General features: G+C 44.3%; 1 protein-coding gene across 1 annotated transcript in view; it reads right to left on the reverse strand.

Moving 5' to 3' along the window:
• Window positions 1-12148, reverse strand: part of LOC142765020 (uncharacterized) — a 68451-nt gene that overhangs the window by 26561 nt on the left and 29742 nt on the right. Inside the window, exons 7-9 of the mRNA XM_075865566.1 lie at window positions 8254-8467; window positions 4552-4705; window positions 1678-1784 (exon numbers count right to left, since the gene is read on the reverse strand). Of these exons, the coding sequence (XP_075721681.1) occupies window positions 1678-1784; window positions 4552-4705; window positions 8254-8467 (475 nt within the window). The remainder of the gene's footprint in view (window positions 1-1677; window positions 1785-4551; window positions 4706-8253; window positions 8468-12148) is intronic.

Raw genomic sequence — 12148 nt, forward strand, 5'->3', positions numbered from 1 at the left:
TACTTGGCACCACCCAACAACTGCGGCCAGGGAAGCACGGTGCGAACGGAGGAACACCACTACACAGGGTCGTCAAAGAGCTGCTTCGCATTTAAAAAGCGTTGCTGGTTTCTTATCTTCTTCGCATTTACATTAACATTCGGTCAAATATCGTCCCCTATACATTCCTTTGATTATTGTCTATTGGATCGCAATAATATTGTGTGAAAACACGAAGAAACGAGCCCTCAAGTATACACTTCTTTCCAGTATTCATTAACGAGAGTCTCGTACTGGCAGACTTGGTGCCGTTAGGTTGTATACGAGGGACGATTGGTCAGCCACCAGCTCGCTCACGTGCTACGTGAGCCAAACAAGCTCATATAGAGTGTGCCACACTCGCCACCATGGCTGCAGGTGGCACTGATTGACACTCCCACAATTAAATTCACATATAAAGTCAATAAAGTGGCTTGGGAGATAGCCGCCGTGGAAGATCAGTGGTAGAGCATCGCACGCGTTATTCGAAGGTTGCAGGCTCGGTTCCTGCTCACGGCCAGTTATCTTCTCACACACTTTTCTTTCTCCACATTTACATTACAATTGGGTCTAGTAACGTCCCCTATACATTCCTTGGCATTATTGTCTGTTGCATTTCATTATTATTGTGCCAAAACGCGGAAAAACGATACACTTTTTTCCCTTATTCATTAACGAGGGGCTCGTACTGGCAAACTTGGTGCCGTTAGGTTGTATACGAGGGACTATTGGTCAGCTGCCAGCTCCTAATAAGTTCACGTGCTACATGACGCCAAACAGACTCATATAGATTACCACACTCGACGCCATGGCTACATTGGAAGGACGCGTTATTGGAAGGACGCAGGTGCGGTTCCGGCTGACGGCAATTATCTTTTCACCAGTTTTCTTTCTTCACATAACGTCCCCTATGCATTCCTTGGCATTGTTGTCTGTTGGATCTCATATATACGGGTGTGTCTGTGTGTTGCCGCATTCATGCACCATGCATGCACCAACCAAGAGAGAAAAAGAGAGAAACTTTATTTGCACACAACGCGGAGCATTTCAAATCGTCGGGCCCATATTCCAGGGCTCCGCGGGCCCTAGCCATCATCTCTACCCGTTGGACCAGCCAACGCTGATCAGCAATGGCCGAGCTGGACAGCAGTGTTTCCCATTGTTCCTCTGTGTTCATGTTGTGATGTTTATCATTGCGAAGTGTACAATCCCACGTAATGTGAAACAGAGTTGATGTGGCCCCACACCACGGACATATGTATGTTCTGGAGTAGAATATTTGTAGCCTGTGTGTGTTTGTGCATGGGTTTGTTTGGATTCTGCGTGTATCCGCCGATTTCATTGCCGTGAGGTTCTTATGCGGTTCTGGACACAATGCTCTTTTGCCCTGTAATACTCAAGAATTGTACCAAAGTTAGGGTCTAGGAGCGTCGGATCCTCTATTGCAGTGTGCAAGGAAGCTGGGTGATTTGTGAAGCCTCGAGCCGCCTCATCTGCAAACTGGTTCCCGGTGACACTTGTGCCCTGGCACCCAGCTAATGATTTGGGTGTATGCAATTTGAAAGTTTTTATGAGCTTTGGTTAGAATTCGGAATGCCTTCATACATATTACGGGGCATCAAATAGAAATGCGCAAACTTAATGCTAGGCGTTACTCACGTAACAGCTTGCTTGGCTGTTGACACCAGGGATTTCCCGTCGGTGGCGTTGAAGATTCCCAAGAAGCACATCTGCTTGGGTTTTCCCTTCAATACTTCACCAATGACCTGCGACGCGTTATCACCGCATGAGACGAGAGCGTTGGTAAACGCAACTGAAGTATTTCTAACAGTGTTGATACCTTTGGTAGAGATCATATTTAAGGACATTAAGATTCGAGTTAGTTGACACTTTCTATTCAATAACACTGAGAGCACCAACGTTTACACAAGAAACGGCAACGAAGAGTGGGGAGCGCGGAAGAATCCAAAAGCTTAATCTTTGTGTAACTACATATAGGTACCAAGAAAAAACAAGATCTGAACGTAGACGTGAACAGCGCATGTGCTGTTGACATCGTGCCCAACAACTCGGGTTCCACAAGGGGTTGCAGGAACGTGAGGTCCCACACTTATGTCGGGGCAGCAAGTAATGCACTGAAGCCAAACGCAAAGATGAGGGAATTGAGCGTGGAAACCTGAAACGCTCTTCTTGTGTCCTTCCTTTACTTTTTCTTCGTTTTTTCGCTCGACCAGCTATGAATAGTTACCAACTTGCAGAGTTTTTAATACTACTCAACCTGAAACAAGCAGACACCTCTGTGAAAGGTCTCAAGCAGACACACTCGGAGTCGGAATGGCGAAGCTATTTTGAGTAGGAGTGAATTTGCCAAACTATGCTGTAGGATTGCGATCCAAATAATTGTATTGCAGAGAGTATTTTGTCTGCTCCTGCGGGTAACTGGCTGGATTCTCAGAAGAGGCTATAGGGCGTGTGGGGGAGTCAGATAATTAAGCGGGCAGACGAGATCGAGAAGTTGCACAAACAACCTGGCAGCAGAAAGCACATGACCGGGCTGATTGGAGGAACTCGGGAGAGGCCCATGCTTTGCAAAGAGTGCTGTCAGGCTGATGATGACGAAGACGATGATAACATATTTCGTCTGCGCTAGCCTTGAGTATCGGAAGCGTGTCCACGTATAAATCAACCAACATGATATATTAGTGGATGTGACGGCACTCTACTAAAGACGACGCCATGGGTTCGAATCTCAGCTTTGACAAGCTAGCATTGATGCCAGGGGGATGTGGGGTTAGCAGGTCGAACAAAATGCCCCTGCACCCTTATTTGTGTGGACGTTGAACGACTACAAGTGGTCAAGATTAACGCGGATTCATACACTTCAATACACTCCTTGGTGCATTCATATCCTCGCTTCCGCGAGTGAAAGCGCAGAAATAACATTCTTGATTCGTAAAGGTTAAGTGACACCCTGAAGCCTCTGACAAAAGAAACATCGCGCTCCAATCCTACCTTTGCCACAAAGTTCAGTTCCGTGACGTCGGCGAGATCGTCATCGCAGCACCGTACGTAGCGACTGTGGTGCTACCACTGCGTTTCGAACTACGAGAACAGGGGACGTTGAAGTGTTCGAACGTCACAGATGTGTGCTTTTATCAGAATCAACTACCTCTCTTCATTCCGTAAGGACAACACGTTATCCATAAACAATATTTCCCAAAAGAAGCCGCGACAAGCCTAACTTTAACACAAGTCAACGAGAACCAGCAATAGCCAATGTTGACCTACATTAGCCACCAATATCCTACATTTGGTTACCTTAAGCGCAAAATGAAGTTACAGTCACGAACGATATGCATGAGCAGGTGCACTAAAACTGCCCTGAAATGTACAAGAGGCCAACCGCTGGTGGCAAGCGCAAAGGTGCCCATAACACTCAATGCTCAAACAGAAAGGTATCGCTGTCAGTTCATTACGTCGCGTTTCTTTCAGTACAATACAAAGTATTGCCGATTACACACGCATCCATTGTTCTCTCGCATATTGCTGCTAAGCTGCTCAGCGAGACGTTGTCTAGATAAGTGCAACATAACGAGACAAACATATTAATTAAACAGATTATTCTTATAGGGGGAGCCTCAGGCGCTCAGAGCTGGAGAGTCGCGCCTCCTACTGCTTCGACCTGCGTGCAGATGTGATCGCTGTATCCGTCATGAGTGGTTCATATTTTGAGCAGCCCCAGGTAATGAGATATTATGCAAGACATCTTCTACACCAGGGACTGGAACTTCGACACACGTGTCGGAAACATGGCGTGGAATATCTTTGAAGGGACACTGAAGAAGAAAACAATTTTCGGGCGTATTAGTAAAGTACAATTTTGCAACCCCGAAAACGCCATTTTTACGGCAGCTCGACAATTAGTAAGTGAGAAAGACGCGCGAAAAGAAAATGCGCGTGCAGACGTTAACTTCAGATTACCGCAGTGAAGTAAACACCGTGACTTCAAAAATTTTTCAAGGCGTCTGTCTACTGAATCCCACGTAGGCGCTAACCGATAAAAGATGACGCACATTATTATATGTGGGTGCGAAAGACTTAGCATACGAATTTAAAATGATTTCATTGAGAAAATGTCGTGAAGGTACCAAAAAATATATTATGACAAGTTTCACGTCACGCACAGAAACTTCGGCACGAAAGCTACAAAAAGAAAAAATGAACTTTAACCTTCATTTTGTTGAACTTGTGAAAACTTGTGAATGAACTTGTTAAAATGAAACTTATGGCATCAGTGTTCTCGGAGTTCAGTTTGTCAATCTAAACCGCGTCATTGTTTCTCTTTAGCGTCCCTTTAAGATGGGACAAGCCATGCACAACTTGAAACTTTCCTCCGAATGACGGTCTCTTCTCCCTTTAGATGTCCGCGGGCTGTAGGAAAACATCATTACAGCCGTCGGCTTTACGCTAACTCGTAACCACCCTTTATCTTTGGCCACCTCGATTGCCGAATAACTAAAAAGCTCGACTCACCGGAAGGAACTGCAGGCCGGAAGACGAGACCTTGGCGTAGTCGCGTACATCGACCTCTAGCATGCCAAAGTGCACGATGTTGTCTTTTTTCATGGCGTCGTTCATGGCTGCCATGACGTCTGATTTGTGATCCTTGACAACGGTAGGTAGGGTGCTGCAACGAAAAAAGGACGCGCTAACTGTGAGAGAAAAGGCAACGTACCGCGATTAAAGCGCCGACCAAATTGAAGAATGGTCGCAGCATTCAATGCATGCCATCGGATTCTTTTGTAAGGTGCGAATGTATACATTTTTTCTGAGGTTTCATGTCCCAAAGCCACGGTATAATTAAGCGAGACGCGGTAGTGGAGTGCTCCGGGAATTTCAACTACATGAGGCTCTTTAGGCTGCACCCAATTGCAACAGACAGGCCTCAAACATTTCGCCTCCATCGAAAATGCAGCCGTCGCAGCAAGGATTTGATCCCGCGACGTTCAGGTAGGGCAAGAATAAAACCAAGTATACTCTTAAGAAGGGAGCATAAACCTTTTGCGGCAGAGGGCTGAGTTTGATGAGGCCCACGTAGCTGGGGGCCACAATAAATGTTTGGGAAATGTGGGGGTAAGTTTTGTTGGCAAAGCTCAAGAATTAGGCGAATCGACACAAATTTGGAAGAGTGGATTGAAATCATGTTTTTTTCCCACAGGCATGTCACAAAGTTGCAATCAAGCATACGTTACAAGCGAAAATTCTATTTACGACGAAACGGCCTCGTCGGCTTTCAGATGGAAGGTATGAAGGAAAAGGGAACGGAAGGGTGTAACGCCGTGCCGCGGGCCACATGCGGCTCACGTGCTACAGGTTACCTCGTCTAAGGTGACTAGAAAGACAAGTCAGCTTCCATTCCTTGCCAGTCGATGTACAAACTCGTTTAGCCTATACCTCGCCGATGCTCTTTGTATACCTAACGCAATTTAGCCTTGCCTCGAAGATCGGCTAAGATTTGGTCAAGCGCTAATATATGGTGTTCACGTCATCACGTGCCGTCACGGCGACTGCACAAACCATGGGAATTGGTGGTGTCGCAATGACGTCATGTTGTGGCGCCATCGTATGACGGCGTTTTTGCATCATCCGTGTTCACGCTAGAGCACTTCACGGGCGGATCTTTCCGGCCCGAGCCCGGCCCGGCCCGAAAACTTCATGAACCGGCGCGACCGAGCCCAGCCCAGTGTTTTTAAATACGGCCCGTACCCTGCCCGGGCCCGAAAAGTTTGGCCCGGCCTGGCCCGTTTGAGCCAGTATTTCTTTGAACATAAACGGGGCACTGTCTACTCTTCAGTTATATTGAAGACACCCGCCTCACACCGGACATATTCTAGTGAGTGTTTTGGAACTTAAGTGTCACGACTTTCACTGGTATATTTTGTATACTATTGCGTAATTACGCAGGTAACACGTTTGCGAGATAATTTCAGGACAATTTAAAACATATTTAAAGGCATAGCTCTCTGTCTCATGTACGCAGTGCTAACCACATAATCCTTCTACTGCATTTCGAAGAACGACCACAAGGTATACTACCCCCCATAAAGTGATTCATGGAGACTCATCATTTCTTTATGGTATGCAAGACCGTGTTACACTCAATATAATAGCGAGAACTTATATTGCTAGTTTCCTTAACGTGTAGCACACTGACGGAGGGAAACGCCAGACATCTTGTACTTTCAAATTTCAGTGCATGCTAACGCACTCCGGGTGGTTTAAATTAGTCGAAGCCCTTATGTATGGCATCTTGCATAACCTGGGTCACTGTTAGATGCTAAACCCTTCAAAAGAACAAAAGCGAACATCGTAGACATGCTATTATTTCAAAAATGGGTCCCATATATTTTTTTAAATTACAGAAAGGAAGCATCTTCGTGCTACTTGCGGTGTTCTGTGTATTGTGAAAGAAGACACCTTCAGATGCGCACAAAGGTCAATTACATCAGTAGTTGTAGACATTAAAACAATCAGCTTTTCAACCAGTGCAAGTTGCAGATCGAGTTCAATGGGTGAATTCGAACCCTTTCTAAAAATTGTACACATCCACTTCCAAAATTTTTTTTAAAAGCGGTCACTGGTCATTTCCGTTCAGCTATGAAATCTTGCTAATTTAGCAGGCGAAACCAAAACTGACGTAGGAAATTGCTCGTCAATCATTCACTTCGAAAATACCCTCAATGACGACACCGTTCCCTCGCTATTATCAACCATCAATCTAAACGCTTCACTTCATGGCCGCTTATTGACGCTCACTTATCCTCCGTCTCCGATGCGAGGGAAACATCGTCATCATGGAAGGTGTTTTCGACGGGAATGGTAGATTCTCTGTTTGGTGCGTTGGTGTCGGTTTCGTCTGCTAAACTAGCCAGATATGAACGCTTGGCGGTGCTTATATATATATATATATATATATATATATATATATATATATATATATATATATATATATATATATATATATATATATATATATATATATATATATATATATATATATATATATATATATGATGAACATCGGTCTCCCATCGAAACGTCACCAATAAACAGTTTTTTAGAGGCGTATACTTATTTTTCCTTAGTTCTACGGCAACCGAAGCCAGACTTTTTATAATCTACGTATATATATATATATATATATATATATATATATATATATATATATATATATATATATATATATATATATATATATATATATATATCGACGGGCGGTCGACGGGCGCTTTTCAAAAAATTCAAAGGGGCTGTGGACACTCGTGGGAAGGACTTCAATACGTTCATTTCATTTGACCGGTAATTTCGACTGGTTAAAAAGGTAATCGCTTTAATTTCTGTAATTATTACAATAATAACCTACACATTTCAATATGCCTTTCGCAAATGTAAAGGGAACGCAGGAGGTAACGCGCAGATGCCTCCCTTTTCTCATTTTTAAATATTATTCAACGCATTTTTTGAAACACCGTGTACACGACACCCGGGCCTAATACGGGCCTATCCCCGGCCCGCGCGTGACTTGAGCCCAAAGCTCATAAGCCCGAACCCGGCCCAGGCCCGTGCAATGCTCCAGTTCACGCCACCAACGGTCCATTTTTCTGCTTGATGAGGCATCCGAGTTGTGAGCTAGCCTGGCTGAAACATATGTTGGTAATTGTTCAAAGCACTAAGCGCAAGAAAAGGTACTACAAGTGAAGCTCTCGGTTTGGTCGTCTTTTGGCTCGTGTTTTTGCCCTTAGGACTGTTATGGCTGGTATATTACCGGCTTGCGAGCTTTCCATACGGAAGTTTCTTGCCCCCGGGAAAAAAAAGTGCTACACAACCACAGCGGTAATTGGAAACATGACCACGCCACTGTGGTTGTCATGATAACGTTTTAGCTAACATCTCTCCAGCTCATATGCCGTAGCCAAACTTACCCGAGCGCCCCACCGCAGTGGTCTAGTGGCTAAGGTACTCGGCTGCTGACACGCAGGTCGCGGGATCAAATCGCGGCTGCGGCGGCTGCATTTCCGATAGAGGCGGATATGTTGTAGGCCCGTGTGCTCAGATTTGGGTGCACGTTAAAGAACCCCAGGTGGTCGAAATTTGCGAAGCCCTCCTCTACGGCGTCTCTCATAATTATATGGTAGTTTTGGGACGTTAAACCCCACATATCGACCATCAACTTACCCGAGGGCCATTGACAGGCCAAACGTTGTGTGTTTGTACTTCGCTGCAGCAGCAGTGAACACTTTGTAGGCTGTCTGTCCGTACAATGGGTCGAATTTTTTCTCCTTGGTGTCGAAATATACGTGCGTGTAGAAGATTAGGTCGCACACTCCGTCAGGGGGCAGCTGCGTCTCCAGAACTCCAGTCATGCCGTAGGTGCAGGTTAGTACAATGACTGCGAGTTGAGATTGAGAGTGAACCGCCAACGATCAGGACGGATGATGATGAAGCGAGAGCTGTGAACAGAGTGACGAAGTGGCGCCCCTTAAAGGGACACAAACGTGAATGAAGGAATTGGTTTTCATTCAAAAACTTTAGTCTGAGAAATGTTATGTTGTCGTTTGCTTCATTATGTGTCTCCTCATAAAAGCGCAAGAAATCAAGCTCAAAGTTTCATTTTAAATATCGCAACGGAATTACCGCGTGTGACCTCAAGGATTTCACAGCCTACTTTTTGGGGCTGTCGTGACGTTGGCTCAACGAAAAAATTGGTTGACGCTGAAGTTTTACCTTCAAGAGTTTACCGCGATAGCAATATCCTGTCCCTAATAAGTGCTTCAAGCACTTACTGCACACTTTTAAATTTATCATACTACTCGGAAACTTTAATTTGCGATCAAAATAGATAAGACTCAGGACAGTTTATGACCAGAATGGATAAGGACTAACAGAAGGAATTGACGGGGAGTTGAACTGAAAGGAGACATGACACGGCCACTCAACAGACAAGGATTTTCAGCAAAAACAAGAAAACAAAAAAAAAACTGAAAAAAAGTTGAGAGTCTATTGTGAATAATGCATATGAAAAAGGGTGACCCCTCCAACTTGAGAATTGGCGCAGCAAGGCAGTTAAGCGCGTCTTCGCTGGAATAGTTGATTGTTTATAGTGAATCGCTATATACAAGAGCTCGTGCAGTGTGCGTGCCTCCTCGTGGCGCACTCACGAAGGCTCCCTATAATGTCCGCAAATCCTGGACATGTTTTCGGGGTTCTACGTGGCGAAACCACGATATCGTTGCAAGGACCGCCGGTACGCTAAAATAACCACCAGGGGTTGTTTAACGTGACTTATTGCACGAGCTCTGCATTATTTCTCACGAAAATGCGGCCACCGTGACAATCAGTGGAACTCGCGTATTCAAGCTCACCTGCTACCAGGTAACCGGTGTGGGAGTAACTGCTAGCCAATATAAAAGGTCAGTGATAAACTAGCCCTCACTCGCACGAGATCTTCTGATGATAATGTGGAAACGAGAAAGGAAGCGTCTACATGTGCCTAAACAACTGATATCTAATCAAAAACCAATCAGAAGCTCAGCGAACGATACGAACTGGAGCCAAGAGTCGTTTTGACGAAGGTATGCTTATTTAAATATTGAATGTTACTGGATGAATCGGTCGTACATCGTTAAAATTAGGTGCTGCAGGAATGTAACACTGGAAAGGAAGTGAACAAGGCTAGGCGCTTACTCGCGACTGGGTACTTGTATTCGTAAATGCAATTGAACTCGTCCAAACGCCGGCTCCCTACGAAAACACCTTGTCGGAGATTTTTTTCACAATTTGTCAACACGCCTTAGTTGTGGCCATATGCTCGTGAGGTCGGCATTGATGATGAGTGGCTGTATGGTACTTGACAAGAGAACCACAAAATAAAGCAAAATAAATGAATGAATGAATGAATCAACCAATCAATCAATCAAGCATGACCGTAATGTGCATGTGCACGCACACACACAAAAAGAAAACAACAGAAAAGAAACACACAATACAACACAGGTGACTTCTGATTACATTGCGAGTAAAGAGAGCAAAAACACGTAAACATTAAGAAAACACGAAAGGGGATGAGTGGTACTAGATAGCACCAGAATTAGCCAAGTGGAAGGGAAAAGAATATTGCAAATATAAGATTATGAGGCAGGCTGGCTTAAAGACAGAGATGGGAAGAATTCGTACATTGTGCAATACTACGTTAAAACAATGTCAACCTGGGTTGCAAACAGGTAATATGGACGAAGAAAAACTTATACATTAGACAATGACAGCAACACCTATAATAATAATAATAATATTAATAATAATAATAATAATAATAATAAAAATAATAATAATTTATGTAATGTTCTCAGCAACAACCATAAGGTTTGTGTGCAGGTGCACGCAAGGCTAAAACAATAAAAATAAACAATACAATCTTCAGCAAAAGAAACCATATAAAAAGCGAGAACGCACAGAGAAAAAGAAATCAGAACATAATGTGAATAAATAGACAAAACTACAATCGTGGAATGGGAGTGGAAAATAAAGGGGAATATGCAAAACTCTGTGCAAGGCTACCTGAAAAACGTAAAAGAGAAGAATATGTGCATTGTGAAGAACTAAAACCAAAACAATGACAGTGGACAGTGAAAAGTATCAGGATCAAGAAAGTCAGTATTGTAGAGACTTAGCATTCTGTGAGTGGTAGAGTGTTGTTGATGATAAAAACATTTTATTATGCAAATTCAAAGAAAACAGGGAAGGTCCCCTTTCAAGGACACCTTTGGCAACCTCTGCAACAGAGCAGGCCCGCAGAACGAGCACCCAGCACATGTCGGAGGTGCCGGTTCGAATAGTACCTTCCCACTACTCTGGGTACGGGTGGACCGAAGGATTGGAGGGAAGGAGGAGAAGTAGGCGGGGGTTCACTCTACGGTAACGTGAAAAGTTGTGGAGATAGTGCCACAGCCTGGACCGGAATAAGTATAACGACTCGGGTATATTTTATGCCCGAAGTGGAGGTTCGGGAAAGTTCGGGTCTGCAGTTCGTGAAGTGCGACAGCCTTCTCGCGCGTGAAGGAGTCTGCTGGGAGAGTTGGTATTGCTGTCGGCGTACGTAATATTGCGCGACTTCGTGATATGTGAGAAGTGGGGAACCTAGCTTTGTGTTGGCCACCTCACTGCGCGGGGCAGCTCGAGAGTAAGTTCTCGAGCAGCCGCATGAGCGCGTTCATTACTCGACAGTGAGGCATGACCAGGAGTCCAGACCAGGTGTACGATGTGGCTGTTGTGTGAGGCAACTTTGAATATGCGTAAGGGAATAGAATAGGAGCTTTTAGGAATGCCGTGACAAGTTAGGAAAGCCCGACAAGTCGCTTGCGCATTGGTTAGTATGCAGTATGTTCCCGCGAGGAGGCTCAAGGTGTTTTGGATCGCCATGGTAACCACCAGGACCTCGCCCGAGTCAGTGGCTGAAGATGAAGAAGAGTGTTGAAAGAAGTCGGAAGGTACATGAAATGGTCGATTCTCTTTGGTTAACTTCCGCGGAATACGAAAATTTCAAACTGAGAAGGAAAAGCCCGATATCATTGCGTGCACTAGTAGTTTGTAAAAAAAACAACAACTGGTCAGTGCCATTTCGATGGGAGTGAAATTGTGACAATGTTAGTAGTCTGGCAGTGTGAAAACGAGTTCTAGAGTCGTCGTCGTCGTCGTCGACAACAACGATGACTACGACAACAACAACAACAACTACTACTACTACTACTGCTACTACTACTACTAATATAATAATAATTATTATAATAATAAATAATAATATAATATAATAATACTATTGATAACAATAATATTAACAATATAATAATGGTGGTGGCGTCGACAACAAGAGGAAACACATTTGAAAAAACTTGCGTATTCGACATTCGAGGGCACGCTTACTTTTCAGGACAAACTTCGGTGGGGAAGTCTTCTTGGTTGTGGAAGGCAGTGTATGTGTTGTATGTGCTGTAGTCGCTGAAACTAAAGTCGAAAGCGTGTCATTAGTCAAACGCCCATTTGATTGCAACATAAATTGTGGATAAATTCAAAAAAC

This window comes from Rhipicephalus microplus, chromosome 6 (genome assembly GCF_043290135.1).
Source record: "Rhipicephalus microplus isolate Deutch F79 chromosome 6, USDA_Rmic, whole genome shotgun sequence".
NCBI lineage: Eukaryota > Metazoa > Arthropoda > Arachnida > Ixodida > Ixodidae > Rhipicephalus > Rhipicephalus microplus.